The sequence below is a fragment of the Vidua macroura genome, chromosome 27 (assembly GCF_024509145.1).
Source record: "Vidua macroura isolate BioBank_ID:100142 chromosome 27, ASM2450914v1, whole genome shotgun sequence".
Classification (NCBI taxonomy): domain Eukaryota; kingdom Metazoa; phylum Chordata; class Aves; order Passeriformes; family Viduidae; genus Vidua; species Vidua macroura.
In genome coordinates this window covers 6005236-6031700 of record NC_071597.1, presented here as the reverse complement: position 1 = coordinate 6031700, position 26465 = coordinate 6005236, and the positions used below count along the sequence as shown (strand labels likewise).

The 26465-nt window shown below is 50.3% G+C and overlaps 1 protein-coding gene across 4 annotated transcripts in view; it reads right to left on the bottom strand.

Annotated features, from left to right (window-relative positions):
* Positions 1-630: 630 nt before the first annotated feature.
* Positions 631-26465, bottom strand: part of LOC128819931 (corticotropin-releasing factor receptor 1) — a 30667-nt gene continuing 4832 nt past the window's right edge. Inside the window, exons 1-13 of one of the 4 annotated variants that reach the window (XM_054000364.1) lie at positions 12450-12527; positions 12085-12204; positions 10852-10937; positions 9963-10005; positions 9764-9870; positions 9296-9416; positions 8664-8817; positions 8366-8426; positions 6939-7011; positions 5768-5853; positions 4239-4374; positions 4006-4047; positions 644-3344 (exon numbers count right to left, since the gene is read on the bottom strand). In XM_054000364.1, coding sequence (XP_053856339.1) covers positions 3204-3344; positions 4006-4047; positions 4239-4374; positions 5768-5853; positions 6939-7011; positions 8366-8426; positions 8664-8817; positions 9296-9416; positions 9764-9870; positions 9963-10005; positions 10852-10937; positions 12085-12108 — 1074 coding nt within the window. In that variant the 5' untranslated portion in view covers positions 12109-12204; positions 12450-12527 and the 3' untranslated portion in view covers positions 644-3203. Of the gene's footprint in view, positions 3345-4005; positions 4048-4238; positions 4375-5767; positions 5854-6938; positions 7012-8365; positions 8427-8663; positions 8818-9295; positions 9417-9763; positions 9871-9962; positions 10006-10605; positions 10647-10851; positions 10938-12084; positions 12205-12449; positions 12528-22908; positions 22994-26465 lie in introns of those variants that run through there. The other 3 variants (XM_054000363.1, XM_054000362.1, XM_054000365.1) reach the window with 3 other exon arrangements.

Below are 26465 nucleotides of genomic sequence, written 5' to 3'. Positions count from 1 at the left end.
ATGAGCTTCTCTCTGCCTCCATTCAGGCTCTGGAGGGCAGGTTTTCTCCACCCTGGCCCTTGGTTTGCTGGGGTTATATCTCAGGGCATCCAAACTTTGATCCCAGGTGGTGGGGCTGAGGGTGGGAAGTGACTCCAGGACTGGTGACAACCTTCATGGTGGGTTTAATGTGCCAACCAAATAAACAAGCTAAATAAAAATCCATCTCAGTGTGTTGGAGAAGCTCCTGTGCATCATCCCACTGGGGTATCCCATGGCACCACGAGATCCCATCCTTGGACTCCTGTTTTGCTTTTCCCAGCCCTGAAAGGTACCAGGATAACATAAAGGGTTAACACAGGAAGATCCCAAGAGGCTTCAGCCTTGTCAAGAGCACTGGATTGGCAGGTCATTAATCTCAGAGTTACTTGGTAAGTTTAAATACAATCACACAATCAGCAGGAACCCATAATTATTATTCATGTGCATGGTGCTTACTAAATTACAGTGCTCTCCAAGGCTCTGTGTGATGAACAAATTAATTCTGCATCAGAAGAGCTTGACCAGAAATCTGTTTGTGTCTGAATTTCACTTGTAAACATTGATGTATGAAATGAAAGTTGAGTTTAATTGGCCCTCCCTCCTGCTGTGAAGCACATTACATTTTTATTCTGTATTAGCTCACCTGGCAAGGGGGAAAACCTGGAGGAATTTCTCCATCCCTGATGGTACTTGTCTGGAAAACCCGTGTGGAATTCTCTTGGATGAGATGGTGTAGATACCTTTGTGGAGAGCCACCTCCATGCTCTGGACACATGGAGTTGGGGTAGAAAGGAGACAAAAAAGCCTCTGGACCAGTGGGATGCTGAGCCCACTGCAGTGTGAGGATGATCCCATGGAAACTGGGGAGGGCCCATGCCAGGGTTGTCTTTTCCAAAAGATAAACATGCTCCAAAAGTCCTTGTAAGAGGAATTGAAGTATTTTTAATCAAACAAGACTGAGAATACACACTCCAGCTATGGAAAGCAAAGTCACATCAGTTGGAGCAGACCACCAAGAGGAGAAGGGAAAAACAGTGATGTGAACACAGATGCTCCTGTTCGGGTTTCTTTCTTTGGTTTTTCAGTTTCCAGCTTCTTTCCACCAAAGGACCCCACTTTAGAAAAGTCCAAATGGAACATGTAGCACGTCATTTTTTGGCAACATCACTTGCAGGAATGAGGAAAAAAGCTCTCTGGGACATTGCCCCTTCTCCATTGCCAGCAGATCATTATTAGCTCCTGACAAAGCACCCAACAGAGAAACCAAGACACAGAAGAAGCAAATCTACTCCTTGTAGGGCACCAGCAGAAAGTGTCCATAGAGCTGGAAGCTGCCCCTTTTCCCATTGCATAACTCAAGGGGTCTTTTTCACATCCATATTTTGAAGGGGCAGTTTTTGGGACTGTTGGCAGTGGCTGAACTTGAACAAAGACTGAAATGTGCCCTATGTGCAGGGTATGGTCCTTGTTGTGGTCACTGTGTCATACTGGGAACTGTTGCTATTCCCAGCAGATTATTGGAGTCAATGGGTTATCTCCAGTTTTGCTGCACTGTAGACATGCAGGTAGAAAATCAAAATGGGAGGGAAGTGGGAGGAATTTGCTCCAAATGACTGAATTTCGCAAATGTTTGAAGAAAGAACCCAGAGTTTTTTCCCCTATGCTTCTCTTTAAATAAAAAGATGCAAGATTTTATTCCTTTCTGGTGGTATATCCTGAGGAAATCACAAAATACTGCAATTTCAAAGATGCTTAAATCTCCCCAGGGCAGGAAACATTTATGCCTGTTCTTTATAGTGGGAAAACTGAGGCACAGAAGCGTGAAGGGGCTCACATCAGACCCTGTATGGCCCCAGTGGCAAAATCCCTGGGATGCAGAGGGCAGACAGCCCATAAAGCTGCTGTAATCTGTCTCCTGCCTGGGCATCCCCAGACCTTGTATGGGACAAGGAAAAGGTGGCTCCAAAGAGGTCAAGGCAAATCCACTTCTCTGCTCAGCTGCTTTTGGTGACCACATGGAAGAGGGCAATGAGAGAGGGGGAACTGGGGACAGTCTGGAGTGCCCAGAATGGGGAGGGCGATAGGAAGAGAGGGAAAGGAGGAAAGGAGGCTGCTGCTCCTCCAAGGCACTTAACCCCAGTGTGGGGATGGTTTGGTGCCATCCCCTGCACAAGAGCAAGGAGCAGCTTTGGCACTGGGCCCACCTGCCCAGGTAAAAGCAGGGCAAGCAGGAGGGGGCAGAGCCAGGGCCTGTCCCTGCAGTACCTACCTTTGGGGCCTTCAGCCACCACTCCACTGAAGGGCTCCCTCACCTTTCCACCCTCTGAGCAGGGACATGGAGTCAGCCTGAGGTCCAGAGCTTTGCAGAGACCTGTGGATCCATCTGGGCTGAACCAGAGAATTTAACTAATTCCTGTGTTTCCCTCCAGATCAAGCCAACTCTGTGTGGCTGTTCAGAGCCCCTAGGATGCATCCCCATGGGAGAGGGAGTTACCTCTCCTCTCCCACCCCACTGCTTTACCCCACCTTTGGTGTCTAGATGAGAAATGACCTAGTCAGACCAAGCAGCAGTTACAGGACACCAGGAGACAGAGCAAGTGACAGGGGAACAACTCAACCCCAGCGCTACAAAAACATAGCCACGTGAAACAATGTCTACAGTCACTCCAGGGCTCTCTATCCATCCCCTTCCAACACATAGGACTTTGGCTTCTCTAGAGGGTCCCCCCATACCAGCAACATTCTAGCATGTGCCCACTGGAAGGCTGACCCAGCTTCCCAGGGAATCAGCCCCATAAGCTCTCCCAGCAATGACCTGGTTTCCTGTCACCTCAAAGCAGACAAACCTGATAAATCATGCCCAAACCCCGAGACATCATGCCCAGGATGGAGCTGGCAGAAAGCTGCTGCAACCTCTCCAGGTCCTTCTGGCTCTTTCTGCCATGCCAGTAGGTCACACAGCTGCCAGGGAGATGGCAAAGCAGCATCTCAGCTGTCCTGTCCTTCAGGTCTGCCCAGCACATGGGGCAGGAGCTGTGCAGGTGTCCCATGACCAAGTGAGTTTGTGCTCTCCTTGCGGGGCTGGTCCTGGGAGGACCTGGTCTTGTGCTGTGCCCCGCTCTCAGGGGCTCCCCACGTCCCAGTGGGGACGTCGGCTCCCGGTGCGGCCTCTTGCTCCCGGCTCAGACAGCCGTGGATTGCTTGATGCTGTGGAAGCTGACACGGGTCGGGGAGGTGGGGATGGACATGGCCCTTGCCACGCGGGCACGGATGGAGTGCTTGTCCTGCCACCGGTGCCACCGCTTCCGCACGGCTGATCGTACCTGGGCGAGACGAATGAGGGACATTTGGTCATCACACAGAGGCTGTTCAGAGGCACCAGCCATCCTTCTCTTCAGTCCTCCAGCCAAAAATGGATTAGTGATATGTGATTTGCTAACAAAACAGGTTCATGCAGGGTAGACTTTCCTGAGTCAGCAAAGGTGCAAGAGCATTTGGAGGAGGCAGAGGAAAGAGCGGCCCAAATATCTGGACCCAGGATTCACTTCTACTGTCAGCTGCTTTGCTTTCTGCTGTTTGTGTTTTGGGTCAGAGCCTGGGAGATATTCTCATCCATGTGCAATCCACATATGTATGGGGCTCACCCTGGGGAAGGATTTCCCTGGAATGGGGAGGACCCTTGGCTCTGCTGCACCAAATCACACAGGTGCACTATGAGAGCATCTGTTCTTGGGAGTGGATTTTCCTCCTCCAGAGGAGGAGACAGACAGCAGCCATTCCTGTCTTGGCAAAATCTGAGGCTGCAGGTATAGCTGGGGCTGGACGTGAAGCAGCAACTCCGATCACCAAAGACCTTCAGATGAGGAATTAGGGACCAGCACCCTCCAAGCCCTGTGCAGCAGTAGAGCCTTGTGCTGAACTTGTCTGCTTGCAAGGAAGGGTGTAGGCCCCCACAAAAAAAAAAACCCAGCCCACTGTGCTCACCTCACTGTTCAGGAAGCAGTAGAAGACAGAGACGAAGAAGCCCTGGAAGGAGACAAGCAGCAGAATCACAGCCAACAGGTACCCCTGAGCCAGGAGCTTTGGAACAGCTCTGGGGTTTGGGTGTGTCTGGTTTTGGGAGGGGGCAGAAGTGGGATGAGACATCAGCCAGGATGGGCTCCTCCACATCCCTTGGTGAGAGGACTGGGATGGAAGCCAGTGTGGAGGACCATTACCTGGAAAGATTCCAGAAAGGAGTTGAAGTAGATGAAGACTATCCTGGAGATCTCAGCCTCCCCGGGGTTGACAAAGAACAGCATGTAGGTGATCCCCAGCAAGGGCAGCAGCACCAGTGTAGCCTTGACTGCTTTCCTAGGGAGAAAATAGGGACCTGAGCTGCTACAGTGCAGCCCTGGGCAAAAGGACTCTGCCCATCCCACTCCCAGCACCAGCATGGCTTGGACTGGTCTGCTGGGACTTGAAAACCAGTGACTAGGGGAGGATGGAGCCAAGTTGGGTGGTTTTCCAGTGCAGTTCCCAAGGGGGTTTGAGCACTGGGCCCCTGCTCTGCTTCTCCACCCTGAAAAGGGCAGTGGAGAGCAGAGGCCTGACCTTGAGCTGGCACGGAATGATTGCTTGGCTGATCTACAGCTCAATTAAAAAGGAATTAAGGAGGGTAAAATAATTCACACCCTTCAACATGAGTTTGTGGAAACCTTATCTCAGGTAATTAGTTTGATATCTTGATGAGATTACAAGTACAGTTTGTGAAAAATCATAGTGCTGATACAGAGAGTGTGGGAAGGATAGGGGCTTGGCACCTCATTCTTTTGGATCAGGGGACAAGAACAATGCCAATTCATCACTTTTTGCTTAAAAAAATCCTATTAATGGACAGATTCCAACAGTAGATGGTCATCCCTGGAGGGTCTGAGCTGGGCAGGGAGGGAGGGGGTCTGGGACCTGTTTTGCAACTCTGATTTAGAGGACAGAATGGTCCCTGACACAAATGGGCTGATGACATGGAGGAGCTGGAGGGAACTAAGTACAGGAGCTGGAAAACTACAGTATAGCACATTCACTGGTGTAGCTTTCCCAAGAACAGAACCAGAATTTTTCCTTTCTCAGGTGAAAAAGCCACCCTCCATGTCAAACCAGCTTCTCTTGACCTGGCACACAGCAAGATTCCCCAATTCCTGCCCACAAAATGATCCAGACAGAGGCAATGATGACGCCCAAAGTGTCTTCTATTCCAGGTACTCTAGAGAGCTGCTCTAACCATGCACCTCTTATGTTGTCTGCAAAATATTCCCCAACAGGCAAGGAGGGGTTAAATCTTCCTGCCTTGTGCTGTGGGAGTACTGTCTTCTTTACAGGGAGGTGTTGGGGTGGCATCGATTCATCAGCTTCCTCAGCTTTTGCTTTTCTGTCAAGCAGTGATTTAATTCTCACCTCCATGCCAGGATTTGCAGCTCCCAGCCTGAAGAGCTCACCAGGTCCCACTAGAACAGGCTTTTGCAAAGATACTCAAATCCCAAAGGTTCACTTCAAAGGCAGAAACAGCCATCCACACTCTACATCACAAGGCTCTCCCTGGCCAGATTTAATGACCATGTGCCTCCAAAGAGCATTTGAGGTGCTCTTAGGTGTCTGACCATGCTCCCATCCCCTTGCTACCTGGCTAATGGGGCTGGTCCCATCCCCACTAATCATGAGAGAACCTGGTTCCTAGGTTGGCTTCTGGCAGGGTCGCTCATGCTCTTACCTGTACTGGATTGTCTCTGACGTGGTTGAAGCTCGGAGCTTCGTCATGAGGATTCGGACAATGTTGAATAGAAAGATGAAGTTGATCTGGGAGGAACAGTGTCACTGGTTAGCGTCTGTTCCCTCAGTATTTCCTCCTGTTTCTTCTGCAATGGCAGGGAGAAGGGGGAGCCTGGGGAAATGGGAATGTTTCCTCTTGAACCTGATCTACTGCCTTCCATGCACCATGAGAGGATGTCTGCCTTTTGTAAAAACAGTTGAACAATAAGATTTAGGAGTTTGGTCAGGGGATCAGGGCAGCAGGGCATGCCAGGAGATTGCCAAGGAAGGAAAAGTGCTAAAGGAATGGCTGAAGGTGAAAAAGCAGAGGGAGAGGAAGAATCTAAGGTAGAGAGTGGCTGTCATCACATCCAGGGTCTGCCCGGTCGCTCTCTTGGCTGCCAAATCACTAATGAGGGAATGGGAAGGAGTCTTTGGAGCTGAGCACAATTGACAGGAATTAGTAGTGGCCTGGCTGCCTGACGGGCTGAGAAATGGGAAGCAGGATCATGCCTGGATGGGAAATGGGAAGCAGGATCATGGGAAGCAGGAGCATGAGCATTCCATCATGCCGGTGATTTTTACTCCCTTGAGTTTTCTCAGCACTGGGCAAGGAGGAAGGAATAGTTTTGGAACTTTGGCTTTCCTCTTGCAAACACAGGTTGGACCCCCAGCTTGTGACCTGCCACCTCTGCTCTTTTTTGCCCCTCCCCAAAAGACAAAGCCCCATCCACGTGACCCTTGGATCAAGCACAGCTACTCAGCTGGGGACCAGGAACAGAGAGGTGGAATCAGGATCAGGGAATGGAGTCAAGGATCCCAGGCTTCTGCAAATGCTTGGCAAAGCATCCACCCACACCCAAACCATGCCATGGCAGGGATGGAGGGACCTACAGATGCATGTTGGGTCTGCTGACAGGACACCCCTGTCAGAGTGAGGTTTCCAGGCTCCTTCTGCAGCCCACCCCTCAAGGGCAAGGGGCAGTTTGGGCACAATGCTGCTGTGGGGCAGCAGAACCAGCCCCAGCAGAGTGAAGCTAAAGGAGGGGGCAATACCCTGTACAGAAGCAGCTGTGTCCCACCTGCACACAGAAGGACTCTATTTAGCACACAAAAGGTCACTTTGCTCTTACCAGAAGCACCAGGATCATGGGGCCTTGGTAAATGTAGTCAGTATAAACACCTGCTCGCTTCCCAAACCAGCACCTGCAAGGCAAGGACAGCGGTGTCAGGGACAAGGCTGACATGGGAGTGACCTGGATAGACTCCTGTCCTTGCATAGTCTCTGTAAGTCACTGTCTGTTAGGTGAAAGCACTAAAGCTCAAAATGCTGTAGCCATTGTGGAATAGCTTCCCTGGGAGCTCAGTAAAAGCAAGTGTGTGTGGGCTTGTGGGGAGTGTTTATGGGCCCCATATGGATGTGGGAGCTGGTTACTGCAGGACAAGCAGGGACACCCTCCTCACAAAGGAGGTGACTGTCCCCACTCTGTTCTGCCTCACCTCGTATGCTGTGGGCAGTTTTGGGCGCAACAATGTAAGAAAGATCTGAAGCCATTAGAGAGCATCCAAAGGAGGGACATGAAGATGGGGAGCAGTCTGGAGGGGCCACATGAGAAGCTACTGAGGACATTTGTAATGTTCAGCTGGGGCAGAGGTGACTGAGTTCAGACTTCATCAGGGGCTCCAGCTCCTCCCCAGGGGCAGCCCCCATCTCTGCTCCCTGTGATAGGGGCAGAACCCAAGGAAAGGGCCTGAGGTTGTGTCATAGGGGAATTTGGGGTGGATAGGAGGAAAAGTTCTTCCCCCAGAGGGTGCTTGGGCACTGAACAGGCTCCCCAGGAAATGGTTACAGCCCCGAGGCTGCCAGAGCTCCAGGAGCTTCTGGGCAATGCTCTTAAGGATGCACAGGGTGGGATTGTTGGGGTGTCTGTGCAGAGCCAGGGGCTGGACTGGATGTTCCTTGTGGGTTCCTTCCAGCTCAGGATATTCCATGATTCTCCATAACCTCACACACAGGTCTGGGTCAGCTCTGTCCTCAGCAAACCCTGCAGGAGCTCACTCAGGTGTATCCCTGTCCTGGGAGCACCTTGTCAGGGTTGTTCAATCAGTGCCTGTGTGAGCAGCACGGGACTTCTGCAGTCAGAGGGAAAACTACCTCTGGAAAACAGAACAAGCTGCCATTCATCTCCATGGGCTCCTTTCAACTTCCCACTCTGGGATGAACTCTCAGGTACCTGTTAAGACCTTCATCAGCAGGTGCCTGTGAAAATGGCTCAGCTGGGGGTAATTTAGATCTCTGCTGGTTAAATCCCAGCTCCCTTTAGCAAACTTATTGTAGGAAATCTGGTTTAATCTCTTTTTCCCCGTAAAAATCACATTTGCCTTTTGAGGAGAAACAAGCAGGGACAGGGCTTGTGCTGCAGAGAGTTGAGAGGTGGGATAAAACAAAGAATGGAAGAATATTATCCTTTTTTTCTTCCCTGACAGAATTCCTGACACAACTGATCCCTGAGGATTTGGGATAGAAAGAAGAATGGAGGATAAGAGCAATCAGGCTCACTTCTCATTGTCGTAGTAGAGCTTCCCAATGGCCCAGGCAACGATGATGGGAAAAGGGATACCTGCAGGGGAACACACAGCTGAGTCTCAGAGGTGCAAGGTTGCCACAAAACCACACCATAACAGAGGATTTCTCACACACAAACCACCCAGTGAGATGAGGTGTCCATGCAAATCCCATCCTCCTGCTCCTTTTTGAAGCTCTTTTTGTGCAAGAAGAACTGGAGCAGAGGCTGGAGGGGGCATCACCCATCATTAAACCCTGGGGACCACTGGGTGAGGGGAAGCCTGGCACTCACACCAGCCAATGCAGATGAACATCCACTTGCGGAGCTTGTCCGTGGAGTACGTGAGCACGATGGCCGTGTGCAGATAGCAACCCTCGCCGAACATCCAGAAAAAGTTGGTGACATGGAAGTAATTGTAGGCAGCAGTGACCAAGCGGCACCAAACCTGTCAGGAGATGTGGAGCCTGTCAAGCTCTGTGTCACAGAGGTGCAAGCAATGCACGGAGCAGCACAGACCCTGGCAGAGCAATCAAACCCGTGTTTCGCATACACATGGGGTGCCTGCCAGCCACCAGCCAGCCCTATTTGTTCTCTGAAGTTGCTTTTGTAGCCACATTTTAGTGACTTCAAACTGAAAGAGAGTAGGTTTAGGGCACAAATTCTTCCCTGGCAAGGTGGTGAGGCCTTGGAACAGGTTGCCCAGAGAAGCTGTGGCTGCTCCATCCCTGGAAGTGTCCAAGGCCAGGTTGGATGGGAGTTGGAGCAACCTGGGATAGTGAAGGTGTCCCATGGCAGGGGGGTTGGAACTAAATGATCCTCAAGGTCCCTTCAGACCCAAAATACTTTGTGTTTCTGTGATCTCCAGGGTCCTCACACACCCCAACTGCTCAGGACTGGGCTCAGCCTGGAAGAGCTGCACCTACCACATTGCTCTCATGCACCTCTGGGTTCATGGTGAGCTGCACCACGAACCACGTGGCATTGCGTAGGATGAAGGCTGTGATCAGGTTCCAGTGGATGATGTTTCTCAGGCACCGGATGCTCCTGGAGAAAGGTGGAACAAGGCACCATCAGAGAAGGGGGACTGGGGACAGTGCTGTTTGTAGAGCTGAGTGTCTCTGTTGGGACCCCAAGGGTGACCTGCTGGGACCATGCCCTGGGTGAGGAGGGCAGGAAGAAGACCAGGAGGTGGAAGGCACCAAGGAGGACCCTCTGCCTCCGTAACTAGGTGCTTTAAAAAAGCAGCAAAAGAAAAACAATCCTGACACAGGCAGGATCCCTCCAGCCTGGAGGGCAGTGGCTGTGGCAGAGTAGATGGCAAAGCACAGGAGCTGGGTCCACCCCTGCCCGAGATGACCTTGCAGGAACACGGCAGCAGGTTTGTCACTCACCGCAGGCGCATGAAGAGGACAAAGGCCACGAGGAGGGCCCCCAGTGAAACACAGTGGCCCAGGTAGTTGATGATGACAGCGATGTGGTAATGCAGCTTGCTCTTCTTCTGGGAGTAGGGGAGATGGGCAGAGAGTCAACAGCAGCCCCGGTACTAGCACAAACCCACCTCCTCCGCCACATCACCTTTGGCAGCAGTACCTCAAATTCTGGGCCCTTTTTCAGGAAGCCATTGGAGCTCACCCTGGGACAGGACAGTGGGAATGGAAGGAGATGGGGCTGATGTGGGAAGGAGAGGCACCAGCCTGGTTTCACATCTCACTTGTACCAGAGCAGCTTACAGGACAGCTCAATGCTGGGACATTCTAACCCCTCCTCTGGGGAAACCCTGCTGGAACTCAGCTGAGCTCACTGGAATCTTATATCTCAGTTCATCCCCCGTTACCCTGGGGGCAACTGAGAGGCTAGGATGAATTTGGGCAGAGGAAAGTGTGAGTGATAATTGAATTAATTGATCACTCCTGCTGTTAGGCACTCATCCAATCAGTAAATAAGCAATTAAGTGAGTGAAAAGAACATTCCTGGCAAGAGATATCAGCATCTTAAATACCAGAGTTGATATCAACTGCAAATGACAAACTCATATCTCCTCCTCTGCTTCAAGGGGTGGCTTGACTTACTCAGGGGCTTGATCCCCATTCTTTTATCTTTTTCAGCTTCCTAAATATATCCTTTATTTCACTGCCAGCAGGGAAGGATGGGGTTTTCACTGAGTGCTGTGTCAGGAGGGAGCTGCAGGAAAGTGACAGGGCTGATCTGTACCCAGAGGCCCTGGGGATCTCACCTTGGCAATCCTCTTGGATTTTTAATGGGGATGGAAACAGGCATGGCTTTATTTCTGATGGGGAATAAAAATCCAAATCACAAAGGGGTCATAATTGCCATGTGCAACTTTGTCACTGGAATGCTGCTGCATGCTCAGCCCTCAGCTCCCATAGGCCATTCCTGGCCTGGATGCTGTTGCCTTTCAAAACTCCATCACCTATCTCTTGCCCTCTTGCCAAGAGCCCAGGGACTCCCAAGCTCCTACCTCTTCACTGAGGATCTCCTGGCACTGGGAGTAGTTGACACGTGCTGCCCAGCTCCCGTTCGCGAGGCATTCCCTGTACCCATTATCTGAAAGAGAGAATGCCCATCCAAGGGTTAACAGAGCATGAGGATAGGCACAGGCTTGTGACCTGACTGTCACTACTTAGGCCAGGCCTGGCATCTTCTGCTTTGAAGGCAGCTCAGCTACTGCCTTGGTCACAATTGCAGAACCAAAATCCTTGGAATATTTCAGACCCACTCAAGAGTTTTGGGTCTGCACCAGCTCTGCTTTTGGCACTGCAGGACCCCAACACCTCCCCACCACAGACAGGGATGCAGCAGAAGCAGCACCAGTTAGACTCTTCCCTTTCACTCTGCTGTTTGCTTGGGTGATCATGTGCCAGCCCAGGCTCTCTGCTAAGATGGCAGTATAAAGTTTCACTTAGCTCTCTGAATTAGGAGCTTTTTTGCCTCCCAGCAAGGACAGTAGGTGTCGAGGCTGATGGGGAAGGAATGGCCCAGGCACCCCGGAGAATCTGTCATTGGTGTCAGCAGTGGGGCAATGCCAGCACTGGGGTGAGACTGGGCTTCCATTAACAGGAGGCTGTGAGCCTCATCAGGGTGATGGGATGGGAAGGGCTCAGAGACAGGCTCAAGTTGTGATTAATGCAGAGAGGCTCTTACAGCGGCACAGGAGGCACCACAAAGCAGGAGCTGTGTGTCTGTGCCATCCTCCATAGCTGCAAGAATGTGCAGGATGGAAAAATCTATGTTTTTTGTGAGAAGCAAGGTATTTCTTTCATCAAAAGCAGTGCTTGGGTGGTCAGAAACACAACCTTATGCTAGGAATCACTTTGGGCACTTTTCATATCGCTACATCCTCTACTCCCAGCACGTCACTGGCAGTGACAGCGCAACCACCTGTGCCAGGAGAAGACAACATTCAAAGTCCACCAGTCTTTGTTCAGCTGGGGGCTTCAGACCCCTGTACCACCTCCAAGGGCAGGGCAGGATTACTCCTCTGCCTGTGTCCCCCAAAATGGGGACATCAGACCTTTCCTCCTCCCAGGAGGACCTGCTTATAAAGCTGCTTCTCTGAAATGACCCTCCCTGAAATCTGGGGCCTGAGGTACTGTTTTCTTTATGGTTGATGAGCTTTGTTCCCAGAGGTGTATTGTCACTTGTGTCCCAGAACCCTCGCCTGCCGTGTCCCCAGCAGTGCTGCCCCTCTTACTGGTGGTGTTGTACCGCACGCCATAGAAGTACTCAGGGCAGGGCCGAGCCACCAGCTGCCCCACCGCGCTCCGGGGCCAGCATGTGCCGATCAGGTCCACTGAGGCGTTGCACTGGGGACCTACAAGGACCAAGAGCAGAGGGTCAGCAGAGGCGTGTGGGCCACCATGGGCCACTTCCAGGCCATTGAAAGGTCAGGATTTGGCTGGAGAGCTGGGACTGCTGCATCAGCTGATGGGTCACCACAAGCTCAGCCCCCAGAAAACCCTCGTGGCAGACACCAAATGGGGGCTGTGAAAGACTTGCAAGGGCTGGTTGAATCATCATGGCCATGACTTGTAGCAGTGGGAACAAAGCAACACAGACCCCGTTATGCATCCAAAGGAGATTGCCTTATTGTAAGATTGGCCCCTTTTTACACCTTTAGCTTTAACCTGACATAACTGAAACCAAACCAAAACTTAACAGAATTTCACAGAAAGAGGGCACCCATTGGCTGGCTTACCTACCATGTTGCTGTCCATTCATCCTACCATCCAATCAGCTTCCTGCTCATACACTGTCCACGGATTCCTCTAGCCAATCAGCTTCCTGCTCATGCACTGTCCACGTGTTTATCCAGCCAATCACAACCTCGCTTCCAGCTGTCACTCAGCTGACTCTCTCCTCACTCATAACTGCTCTCAGCCCTCAGCCACTTCCAACCATCCGGCCTGCAGCTGTGCCTTTCCCACAGGGCCTTCTGGTGAGCATAAGCCGTAGCAACTTTAATAATTATAACCTCATATCCTACAATAACTATTACTCTGGTCCTGTCTAAACCCCGTTCTGGCACAAACTTAGTTTCAGACCTGGCTTCCCTGGCTCTGGTTTCCCAGCCCTGCTCCTTCCTTCAGCCATGATGTTGGCATTCAGCCCCACAACAGGCAGTAAGTCAGACTTGCTCTTCCTCAGTGGTGTGTCCAGTCTGGTTCTAAGCCTCTCCAAACATCTCACACCTCCTAGCTGCAAAATCTCCTTCCCAGCCATTCACGTTTGTCTCTTTCAGTCTTTCCTGGGTAGAAAACTCCAAAGCTGCTGCTATTTCAGATTTCAAAGATTTGTGGGCTTTTCCCAGCTACACAAGTGTGCTGATGTAGGCATTAGGTAGGCCAGATTGCAGGCTTTTTAATGTATAATTTGTGTATATTTAGAACAACATGTACTGTAGCTAAATATGTCCCTGCTTCATCTCACAGTGAGGTCGGAAGCACACTGGCTACAAAATCCATATACTACAATCTCAGATAAGCAGAAAATGGGTGAGCAGGAAATGCTAGAAGAGGCAGAGCTCAGTCCAAAACACTCCTGGGTACCAGAGGTGTTTGTGCTGCTGGCACAGAGACAGAAATTGCCATTTCCTAATACAAAACACCCCAATTCACAGCTCCTTGTGTGCCAGAATACAGCGTTTCCCCTCCCCCTGGATTTGTGGTTGTTATTTGAATGCCTTTCCCAAAAATTCCTATGGACAGAGCTGGCTAAACAGTGACCAAAGGAAAAAAAAGCAAAATACTATTGATGATGACGATGATGAAGGTTTTTATGGAGGAATATATGTTTTCATCGATTATCTGAAAAATTGGCTCCTTGTTATTTTATGATGTTCTCAGAGAAAATTTTCAGGGCTTTCAGTGTCTTCAAATATCTTAGCAAGGAAAAACAGCTTCCAAGCATGTGAGCTGGGGAAGCATCAGAGCATGGTGAGTGTTACCTTCTGCCTCCCATAGCTTGTAGGGAGAAATTAATTTTAACAATGACCTTTGTTTTTAGCTTTGCTATTGTGTAGGGTTGCTATGGCAACCTTCCCGTTAAGTTGTGTTTTAAGTCTGTATTTTGCAGGAAACAAGGTGCCTTTTATCACATGTGTGTCTGTGCTTTTCTGCATCCATTTGGATTTACTGAACTCCTTTGTTGTTTTGACCCAAATTTGACAGAGAAGTAGAGGGTCATAGTTAAAAATTTTATAATAACATTCATCCTTGTAAGGAAAAAACAACCAGTAATTACTTGAACTAAGGACGAAGTTAAATTGCAAGTGCTCTCCCTGTTAGCCACCGAGGTGAAAAGCTGTTTGAATGTCTGGAACAGGAAAAGCTTCACTTGGAACAATGCAGCACAGGAAAATGGAGCTTGCACAGTACTAACGGCCCTGGCTGCTCATGCAGCTATCACAACCCCTCGCGGGGACTGGTAGGGCTGGGCACAAACTCCATTTTCTTTGCATACTCTTTTGCCTCAGTTTCCCTCCTGCATTTCAGGGTCTGTTTTGGGGGACAGACAGAGATTGCTCAGGGAGGACAAACAGGAAGAGTGAATAATTGAAAGTCAGCAGGGCCAGAGAGCAACAATGATGATACTCTCCACCCATAAAACAAACCCACAGCAATGCTATTAATAACCAGCTCAAGAGAGATTCGTGGAAATGATTTAGCCAGACAGAAGCACATCATTCTGTGATGTGTCTGCTCGAGGCTGGATTTAATATCTCCACCTTTCTCCAAGGCATGTGGTAGGATGCTGCTTGGCACTCCTGTTAGAGCATGACAGGATCCCACCAGACACGAAACCCAGTGGGTCCCACCAGTCCCACCACAGGGAAGGTGCACCAGCATAACCAGGAACTCAGCCCTCCTCATCCCATGGGTTGGGGTGGTGCTGTGAGGTGACATTGGGGTCTGGGGCTGCAGTCAGATGAGGAGACGCTCAGCCAGGCTGTCGGATGCTCCTGGACCTCTCTGTGCTTCACCCCTGTGCTGCCACTGGCAGCATTTGGAGCTCTGTCCCACCAGGTTTTCATCTAGTGGGTGGCTGTAATATTTTTCCCCGGCTTACACTGAGAAAGGCTTGATGAAGAAAAACTGCAGAAAGCAGAAGCTCTCTTTTTGCTCTCTCCAGCATACAGAAAAGAGAAAAAAACCCCTCCTGATGGGGAAGTGATATTAAAGCACTGAAGACAAAGAGTGCCACGAGGGCTGCAAAATCCCTTTTGCCCAGCACAACTCCATGCTCCAGCTCCCCCTCGAGTGGCTCCCAGCATTTAGAGCACTGTTTAGCATGGAAATGATATGTAACAGTACTAAATGCTTCCCTGCCTGCTCCATGGCCCATCCGTGTTTGCAGGGGGACTGTTCTCCAGCTTCTGCACGAGTGCTCCGGCTTCTCAGCTCCCTTGGCAGCACAGGTTTGGTCTTTGCAAATTTACAGCACAAAAGGTCAGTGAATTTCCTACCTGCTCTCAATTCCCCAAATTTGGCTTCTTCCCACACAGAAACATAGTGTTTGGAGGAGGAAGGAGTAGGCCCTACTTTGAGACAGGGAATGTGGCACAGGGGAAGTCACTTCAATCCCTTCTCACCCTATTGCCTTTGAGTTGTGCTCTCTGAAGCAATATAAAGCTTCTTCTGAAGAAAAAAGTGTCTGTCCAGGGACTTACACTGAGACAGCTATATCACAGTAACTGTAGCAATATTCCATCTGTTTCTAGAAAACATGCTTCTCCAGCCTGCTCCCATCACTTGCAGAGACCTTCAAGATGGCTCTGAGCTAAAGCCACGGAGCCATGTGACACCTGGCAGGGTAAAGCTCTCCACTCCCAGCTAATCTGCCAAAAGATTTTTGACCAAATGGAGGATGGAGCATATTTATCCTGATCCAGCAGTACCAGACGTGTGGCCACAGTGCTCTTGAGCTGGTGCCAGGAGGTCTGAAGTGTTATCATACCATAAAGCCATTGCTGGGATGCTCTGAAGAGGGGTAAAGCAAAGCATGTAACTGTGCTGGTAAACATATCCTGCTTTACACTGGGCAGAGCTATGCACCAGCACAACGTCCCAGTTTGCTGCTGCGCACAGACACAACTCTGAGGGGTGGAAGGGTGAAGCCTCTCTCCCCTTCTACAATGCAAAGGGGCCAGGAGAGATGATGTAAATCTGAACTACAGGCTCATTCCTGTGGCTGGGAGTGGTAGGGTTATTTATCTAAGGCGTCTCAAGAGCCTAACAGCTGAAAGTTGTTAACTCATATCACTACCTGTCCTGAGCTCTTCTTCAACCATAGTTATTTCTGTCCAGCCCTGATGTCCTCTGTGACTGCATTATCGCTGCTGCATTGAGCCTCTGGTTCCCTGAGAGTGTCCCCTTGTGTCTCTGCTGCAATATTTGCATTTGGCAATCAGGGCTTCATCTCCACATCTAATCAAAATACAACTCACTGTGATGTCTGATGCATCAACTGCGAAATTGCACAAAAATCTCTTTGTCCCTCCCAGGCAGCTCCACCAGAGTGGTGAAGAAGAAACCCATTTCATACCTTATTGCCCCAAAACAGGGGCCTTTTGGGGATGCTTTTACTTTCAGGTGCTGGGCTGCCAGGGAGGGGTGGCTGGGTTGAGCTGCAGAGTCACTCAGATGTTAAATGCTTGAGTAGCACCTTGGGGCATTGAGGGAAATGGCACTGGGGGACAATTTATATAACCATGGGATAGAAATTGGGGTGGTGCAGCTGTTTGCCTTCCCTCTGAGCAGGAGTCGGTGCTCAGGATGGCTGGGAGCAGCTGTGGCTGCCTCAAAGTAGATCCTTACTTACACTCTACCTCCAGCACTGCTTTCAGTGGTATTGGGGGCTTCTATTTACCTTTGTAAGACTCCAGTCCTTAAAAAATCCCCAGAAATCCTCCCAAGCACTCAAGTTCCATGATCCTTGGTGTAAAATAATTACCCAGGCTAATTAACCATTATGGTAGCTATGGGTCTTTGTAATGAATTTTTGACTTGTTGCTGTTCACTGTCACTGACTATCCCCTTGGGTCTTTGATGCTGCTCTGGAGAAGAATAAATAAAAGAAACCAAACCTAGCTTGTGCTATTGGTATCTGATGCATCTGCTCGATGTTGTCACTTGTGATGATCCATGTTCAGATTTACAGCATATATATGTATGTATGTGTATATATATGTGTATAATGTAGTGGGTTGCGTTTGGGGCTTGTCTTGTTCTCCTGACATGAACCACGGGGTGTTTGGAGTTGTTTCATAATTAAGTGTGGCAGGAAGTTCTTTATTCCCTGGGGTTGGCTGGGATCTGGTGGTGGGTGAGTGAAACATCAAAATCCTTCCCTGGCAGTTTTCCCAGCAGAGCCTTCTAGTTTGGCTACAACTGAACAGTCTCTGGCAGTAACTTCACTGCATCCAGTCCAAAGTACAGTTTAACTGCTGTAGCTGCTACTCACACTGGGACATGCTGGGACACAGTTTCCTACTGGAAAACCTCTTCATCTTCCCTCCTCCACTACAATAAAATCTATGAATATCAGTGAGTTGCTGTTGACATCCCTGTTTCCCAGATGATGGAACAGAATGACCTTACTGACACCAGTATATATTTAAATCCACTAGGATTTTCCATATAAATGAGAGTTTTGTTTCCCAAAACTACCCAGTACCATGTCTCTCCCTCAAGTCCCTGCCTAGACTCATTGCTGCATCTTTAACCCTTGCTCAGCTCCTTATTAATATTTCTGCCTCAGTGGGAGAGATGCCAATGAGACTGAAAAGCGTTGCTGGTATTAATTTGACTTTTATGAATTTAAATTCCAGACTCACCCCAGGGGAGTCAGTGAGTGAATGAGAGCGCAGTGGCATGTGGGCTGCTGGAGCAGCGTCAGCGCTTTGGGAGCTGAGCTGAAGTGGGTGGAAAGGCTCTTGGTCAAATTGTCACCCACTGAGAAAGGTGTCACCAAATTTATCTGATAGTGCCTGTGAAGGATATGTTCTCATCACTTACTGCTTCTTAGCCTAAGGATTTTGCTGTATCTGGAACAATTAGATTTGCCTTATTTAATGCAAAGCTACGCTCCCTTTCCCCCTTGAAAAAGCCTTCAGTTAAAAACCCACAGACATTTCTTTTTTTCTGCTTAGCTTTGGTGTCATTTTTCTTTGCTTTAGGTGAACTGGCACTGGCATGAAACATTTCTTTCCTGACAAGGAATTTTCTGTGCTCCCCTCCCTCTCCTAAGCACACACACAGGCTTGAGAGTAAGAATTCATTGTGATAACAAGCTCAAAGAAGTGGATCGTGCAGTCAGGACCAGAAGGGGATGTGAGCAATTGGGTGGCAACTCCTTGGGCTGATCCAGGCTTAAGAGCTACGAATGGCAAAATAACCCTTTGAGAGTGCTCCGAGCTTGCTCTGCTTGAGTGCTTTCTGCTGAGCTGCTTTGGAAAAGCCTCATTATTAATTAGGAAGAGGGTTTCCCATATTCTCAAATTCTCCTTTCCCTCCCCAGGGAAGCAGTCCTGCAGCTGCAGGGAATGCTTTGCTTCGGTGGATGAAATGACCTTGTCCCTCCCTGATGGATTTTGTGACAGGACAAGAAGCAGCTGCGCACAGACCCTAGGGAGCTGAAATCAGCCAGAGAAATCCATGGTCTGAGTCAGTCCATGGGCTGAGAGCCTTTGGGACAGCACCTGTCCACACCAGACAAGGGATGCTGATCCTCATTGTGTTCCTTGTCAAGCCTAATTTGAGACTTTGATGGCTTGCAGATGTTTGGGGGTGCAGCTGACCTGACTTCCTAAATGCACCACATTGACCTCAAGTCCACTGTGATATTCTTTCTTCACTGCTACTGTGGGAGGCATTTCTGATGGAGCATCCAGCTGTGCCCCTGTGTCCTAGTCCCAGCCAAAATTGGGGGCTCACTGACAGGAATTTTTGATGGATACCTAGACTATCAAGTTGGAGCATCACAATGAGCCTGAATTCCCAGGGATATCACCCTGCACTGGGGGCTTGAAGGAAGATGGGTAAAACCATGGTGATAAGATGTCAGCACAAGGGGGCCCCTGGCTGGGTAATAATTAGCATAGACTCCATGCATTTACAAAAGGCTGATCAGTTATTCTTTATTAAGAAACCCATTGCTTTTTTATACCCTAATTCACTACAGGTGGACCTAATTGGTCCTCCAGTCCAAACACTGTCATCATTGGCTAATTAAAAACCAACCTTTGGTAAACAAATCTCCATAACACATTCCACATGTTCACAATACCAGGTGCAGCAAGTGAAGATAAGAATTGTGTCTCATTCTTTTCTCTGATCTTCTCACAGCCTTTCCCAGAACAATGCCTGGGAAAGGTCTGTTTGTCTCTGTGGCCAGAGAGCTGCTGCCACAATAAGAGGGCAGGACAGGAGAGCTCTGTGAGGCTCAAGTGCTCCATGTCCTGGGATGAGAGTTTGCACCCCCTGAGCCTGGACAGCATTACCCCAGTGTGCCTCCACCCTCCACACCACTGCTGTGGCAGAGACTTTTCCAGCTCAGTGCACATGCCTAGAGAGTGCTGGCACCCTGGTGACATCACTGTCCAGCTACATATCATCTTTAAAACTGAGAGATTAAGGGACTGGTGACCCAGGAGAGGAGGAGAGCCCATGGTGGGCTGTGCTTTGGATGAGGGATGCTGCACACAGGCGTGAGGCAGTACCTGTCCATGCATCCAGCAGATCCCCTGACGAGCCACGTGCTGGGGAACTGCTGGGCTCGTGTTATCAGCATGTGTCATTTCCCAAGGGTTGTGAAGACATTAACAAATTAAGTCTCAGGGCCCTGCTGCAATTCTCATTAGCATCATCCTAACAACTCTTCATGTTAAATAGCTCAAATCAAAGTTTCCAGTTTAGTAAATATCTCTCCATAGGAATCACTGTCTCTATCAGGCAGGGCCTAAATGGACTCCAAGGACCAGGACCGTGCTGAATTCCACTTCCCAAACAGACATAAGACAATTAGTTTCACTTCTGCCTCAGGTTCTAAGTCCCCTCCTCCAGCTGGAAGTGACTCCCACATGTGCCAGCCCCATCCAAATGAGTTGCTCAGGAATTGCAGGTTGCATGTGTAGAAACAATGGACAATTTGCAAATCTGAAGCCTTGCATTCTCCCCTCTGCCAGTGAGATGGACACTGAGGTGCACTAAATCCTGATTGTAATCATGCTGATAAATCCCCACTGAGCAAAGCCCAATCCCTGCAGAAAGCAGCGCTCAGTGTTTGAGGATGGTGGTGATTCCAGGGCAATCAAACAGCAAACCACAGCAGAAATTCTTCCCCCTTTCTGACCTCTCTCTCGGGCTTGAGAGGTTCCAGCAGTGCGTGGAAAAGGCCATGAGCTAGGCATGAGGATTCTTTGGGACCTGCCTGCTGCCTTGGGTCAGGATTTAACATGGCCAAGGACAGGCCCTTGCTGAGCAGAGTGATGAAACTTTCAGGGAGCAAAGCACCTGAGTGATGACCAAGTTTCTTGTATGACCAGACATCCAAGCATTGCCATTCCACAGACAGCTTTTGCTCTCCTCTGGCTTTCTGCCTCCACCTCATGGGCTTGGGAAGCTTCTTGTAGGGCAAGGTAGCCTGGATTTGGCCAGCCACTGGATTAGCTGGTGCCAAGATGGGATTTGTTAAAAAGGAGCTGTTAATGCTGCTGTTAATGGGTGGTGGGTAGCCATTCCTCAGCTCTGGGTCGCCATGGCCATCCCTCAGTGCCCAGTCCTGTGGCCATTCCTCAGTGCCCAGTCTTGTGGCCACCTGTCAGTGCCCAGTCCTGTGGCCATCCATCACCCTGACAGAGAGTTCCTTGGTGCGTACTCTGATTCTCATTCAGTCATGGAAGATCAACGCTGCAGCAGCATCCCAGAGCTGGGGAGGACTTTTCTCCTTGTCCCTGTGAGCTCCACTCCTTCTCACACTTCTCCTCCCCCAAAACCTGTCACTGAACCAGACCTGTCACTGCTGAGGTGACATCCAAGTCACATCCTGAATATAGGCTAAAAGCCAGTTTTGGCACAAGCTCTGACCTGATTGGATCAAACCCATGTACAATGTTGAGTAGGAGTGGGCTGTCCATGACTGCTGCTCCCACCCATCAGGGCTGAGCCACCCCTGGCCATAGCTGTGTCCCCAGAAGCTCTTTGTGACTGGTGGCCTCCCAAAGTGCTCAATGGCACCTGTGTAGAAGTCCTGAGGAGCAAAAGTTGGCTGAGCCCAGAGCCATGCTGGCCACACTGCACTGGTGACGTTATCTCCACAAAAAGTCAAAATCTCTGGTCATCATCTCTGGGCAGGGGGATGGTAGAGGAGGATGGACATAGGGGCCAGTGCCCCCATGAAAATACACCTTCCCAAATAAATGCTGTGAGATGTTATCAGGAACAGAGCAGAGCAGGCCCAAGCTTAATAACAAAGGGAAAAAAAAACTTTATTAAACTACTACTACACAAGACACATGGACTAAATCCAGGATGAAGACCTTCTAAAACACACCCCTCCTCCTCCCAGTTTCCAAAACACCCACCATGAAACATCACCCGGGATTCCTGATCAAATTACCACCCTTCAGATAATCAATACTCAAACTATCAAGGGAGAGAGAAGTCTCTCTTGCACCACAGACCCCCCAGGAAACACAGTTGCCACCTCCTGTGTTTCCCTGCCACACATGGCAACCGCCCGGAGAAAATCTGCCAGTGTGACACTCTCCTTTCCATGTCACAGTGCTCTCACCACCGTGCATGGACAGACTGCTCATAGGGCTCCTTTAAGGATGCTTTGCCATGGACCCAAAGATACAACAGTTCAGCTTCTCATCCTGGGACTACAGTCCCCCCCATTTTCCCCTGGGGCCGAGGGTCCAAGAACAGAGATCATCTTCTTCCCAAAGACAGAGGGTATCACCATTCCCTCCTCAGCTTTCTTCGGTTCTTGCCATTCCTGTGCTGTTTGAAGCTGAAACAGGTCTCCTTGGGTCACCACTGCATCCCCCTAAAATGCAGTCTCTATTGCAGGAGATTTTGATTCAGTCTATGGCTAACAAGAAAAGTCCAGCCAAAAGCTACTTCATCATCTCCTCCCACCTAAATATTCCTTCTTCTAACATCTCAGGTCCCGGACTGTCTCTCTTCCAAATCGAGGAGGAGTAATATTTTACAAAGCCCTCATTTCCTGGAAAGGGTTAAAAGTTCAGACTCCCTGGACGGCTGAAATCTCTGTCCAGCATTCCTGTCTCCCACGCTGGGCATCATCCCCCCTCTTTCTCCTTCTCCTCTGCCAGCAAATCTCCAGGTACCGTCAGGCTCTCTGTCACTTTCCCTCGGGGCGGGGGGGGGACAAAGGCATCTCCGCTTCTCTCCACCCTTCCGTCCACAGGAGCTGGCTCGGTTCCAGACCTTCAGCCCCTCGGCCTACCTGGACAAGGCCGCGGGGCTTCCCCTTCCCCACCCAGCCCATGGCTGGGCAGGGGAGAGTCTGCACTCTCTGACGACCGGAACCAAAGAGACAGTTCTCCTGGGAGTTCTTGCTTTTAACCCCCTGTGTGCTCAGAGGTGTGTCCATACTTTCAGTGGTCACTCCAGGTGCCAGTATCCAAACCTGACCACTGATTGGTTTGACCCAACTTCCTGGAAAAAAAATCACTTCCATGCCAAACCACGACACCTGGGCATGGCATAGAACAGGCAGTCAGCCCTGATGTCTCTTTGTCCATGTCTGCCTCTGCCCAACAGACATTTATTTTCTCTATTTTCATCTGCACCTTCTATCTGCCTCCACTGTCACCCTGCAAGGAGGCTGCAGCAGCACCATCAGAGGGCTGTGATGCATCATTCGCATGTCCCACCTCCCCAGAAAAGATCCATGCAGCAGCAGATGAGCCCAGAGACACCCCTTGCACCCTCTTCCAAGCACTGGACACCTGGGGGGTGGCTCGAATGGGCTGGGGCTGGGGGACACTCACCAGTGTGGTTGGTGACGGGCGGCAGGCTCTCGCAGTACTGCTCCTGGATGGAAGTTGCAACTGGGCTATCCCAGAGGAGAAATGCCTGGATGGGGAGAGAGCAGTCAGGGGTGGGGTTATATGTGCAATATGCTGCTTCCCCATCCCCAAATGCCTCCTTGGGTCAGATCTGAGCTTGCCCATGTCTGGGTGGGTACTGCCCCCAAAGCTTGCACAATGGACATGTATCATTTACAGGATGGCTTCCTAGGGAAACTGTGCTTATCTGAACCAAAGGCTGGGGGACTGCTCTCTGTTTCCCACGCAGTGATCCTCTCCTGCCTCAAATACCCGCCTCAGCAAACCCTCCTGCAGACCCTGCTGTCATGGAACCTCTGCTATTTATCATTTTAATCAACACTTTTGGGTTTACCATCTTTCAATCCTGAGAGCAGACAGGGGAAACATGATGAGCCTGACACCACGCTTGGATTTTCAGTCCCTTACTGAAATCACAGCCTTGTAAGCTGTCAGTGGGAAGATGTTCATATACATCCTTAAGGACATCTGATCCACAGACAACCAGCTCTGGCTAAAGTCTTTTTTTTTCAGGAAAATTGTCAGCAAACACCATCATTCCCACTGAGTTGGAAAGCACTGACCATGATCTACTCAGCTCTGCTAAAACTCTGCACAAAGAGCTATTTTGGAAAAATGATTATTGAATTATTGTGCCTTTGCAGGAGTTTGGGGAAAGTGAGAAAGGCAATTGCCAGAATGAAGGGATTGCAAAGATGGCAGAGGGATTGTGTTGTTGGTCTCACAGCTCACCGCGGTGCCAGACGAGAGAAGGAGAGGACCTGATATTTTGCAGAAAAGGGTGACACAGGCTCATCCCCTCTCCTCCACCAGCACTAATGGTGGATGAGGCTCAGTTCCACTTCTTTCACCTTCAGTGACTGACCAAACCCCCTGGAGAAAAGTCACTGATTAAATAACAGAGCTGCTCCCCAGAAGACATCACACACGGGTCCCTTGTGAAACAGCCCTCAGCCTGAAGGCAGGAAGGGCTGCACCTCCCCTGCTTGCAGGCAAGCTCCCAGCTTCTCAGGGACAACAACCTCTGCCTTCCCCATCAGCCAGGCTGTTTCCTAGTGCCTGACCCCCCTTCCTGAGTGCCATTTACCTCCCAAACTGCTCTGAACACAGAGAAGACATTCCTCCTCTTGTCCTTGAGCCATAGAAACACTGTCTGCCCTTGCTGGCATACCCAGCCATCCTCCTGCCGTACCATTAACAGGATTTATTCAGACACAGAGACAAGCTCAGCACCCACTTGCTCTTTTCTGAACAACTGTTTACTGCCTTGGGAAGCTGGTTTTGACAGCAAGAGTGATGTCGGCAGATGTATAAATGGAGCTGAGAATAGCTGCTTTGTTGTGACTGCTCCAGATGGCACAGAGGATCCAGCAGCTCAACCCTGCCCTCGTTCGAGGGCTGTTTGGAGCTCCTGGGTGCTGGTCCTACAGGAGCCCAGCACCTTCTGAGTCTCTTTTCAGAAAGCTGAGACCACCCAAACTCCAGACAGGGAGGAATCAAGGTGTAGGGAGTCTGCTCCCCTCTGCATTGATGCCTACAGCTGGTGCCCACCACATCTGGTGGCTCTTGGCATTGGCAGCTGGGACAGAAGGGTTCTGCCCAAAAGATGTCTGGGATGGTTTGTCTATCTGAATAGGCTTTCAAGTGTTAACTGGATGTGTTTCTCCTAATCCCAGCCTGTTCCAGCCTGGTAGTGCACATTCTCCTTCCAGACACAGGGAGAGGTCTTGGCACTGAGCAGCACATGGACCAAGCCACAGACTGAGAGGGGTGTGGATGAAGCAGTCACTGGCTCTTTGTAGGCTTTGTAAATGAGCTGAAACAGCTACAGAAGGAAGGAGGAAAGGAAAAAAAGGATGTCCAAAACAGAACTACTAAGAGCTTTTTTACCAGGCTCTGAGTCTTGTCTTACTGCAGTGTGGCCAAAGCTCTTGATAGAGGCAGAGTTTTGTCCCAGTCCTGTCAGCATTTTGAGGGGAATAAGCAGGGGTGGTGGCAGCTGCAGGGGGATATGCCCCAGTGAAAAAAATTCTTATTGCTGGTCGCTGTCCTATCTGTTTTGCTCTTTGTGGGTTAGTGCAACCTCTCCCCACGCTTTTACAGAGAGAACAGGTCAAAGCTCTGTCCTTGAGGAGCTTCTCGTGCCAGAGCATTGCTGCTCTATAAGATGCCACATGGTACCCAGCAGGGCCCAGCCTGGCCGGGCTGGAGCCAACCTCACCTCAAGAGCCCCGACACGGCAGTAGGTCGTGCTCGGGCCAGAGAAGGGCCGTGTTCCTCCACCCTCCTGACCCTGTCTTCATACAGCTATGGCAGATCCTGCTCTGCAGGCAGAAACACCTCTGTGACCTCTCTCAGCCTGCCAAAATCCTGGAGAGCCTCAGCTGAGCTCTCAGCTGTCCGGGAAGGAAGGCAGTCTGCTCCTCTGGAAGCAGCCGCTTTGCACAGTGCTCGCAGTTAGCCAGGGGAGCTGCTCCAACCGGGATGGATGATGGTTCTGCCAGGAGCTGCACGGGCCCTGTGAGTGCCCGCACTGGCAGCAGCTTCTTCTCCATCAGGAGCCACCATTGTCTTCCCTGCTGTTTTGGATGCCTCAGCATCCCCCCAGCTCCCTTCCAGGCTCTGTAACATCCATGTTTTATACACAGAAATGGCTCTGGTTTAGTCTTGGACCTTATGGAGCACCAGCTCCTTCCTTTCATGCCCACATTTTCTATGGCAGGACCAGCCCCACCAGTCCTCACTGCACAGCTCAGACATAAAACCCTGACACTGCTCCCATGTTTCCTGCATCCCACACAGAACAAACATCTGTTGTGATTGGTGTCCCACCACCCACCATGCCAGGGCTGTCCCAGAGGGGAAACTGAGGCACTGAGGACCATCTGCCTCAGGTCACTCAAGCTGTGGGGCGCCGTGTGGGACAGATTTCTCCAATCTGGACACACCAACCATGTCCTGGTGCCTCCAGGGCTCCAAAAAACCCAGCTGTTCCTGTGCCTGTGATGGGACAGGATGGCAGGTCCCCTGGGCTAGGAGATGCAGCATGGTGGACTAGGACAGTGTCAGCTCATCAGCACTGGGAGTTTGGCTGCTGCTGTGGGGGTGAGCAGCACAATCACACACACATGGCGTCAGTCTCTGTGACCTGCCACTGACCTGGCAGAAAAATTCAATTAATAACAATTAGGTATTAATGTCCCCTTGCGGTGCTTTCGCTCTCCGAAGCAATCCATGGATACTAATTAATACATTCACATCCAACTGCAGTATCACCCCCCTGCACTGTGCTACTCAGAGACAAGCATGTATCCCCCCCACTATAATGTTGCCTCAGAAAAGAGGGGATCTGCATGGCAGGAAGGGCTGGCAGCTCTGAGCACGAGATAGATGACTTGTAGCCTAATTAGCAATCTAGGAGGTCCAGTGCCGAGGGGCTGTAATTGGAGAGCGGAGCGATTAGCAGGATTGAAGCCTGG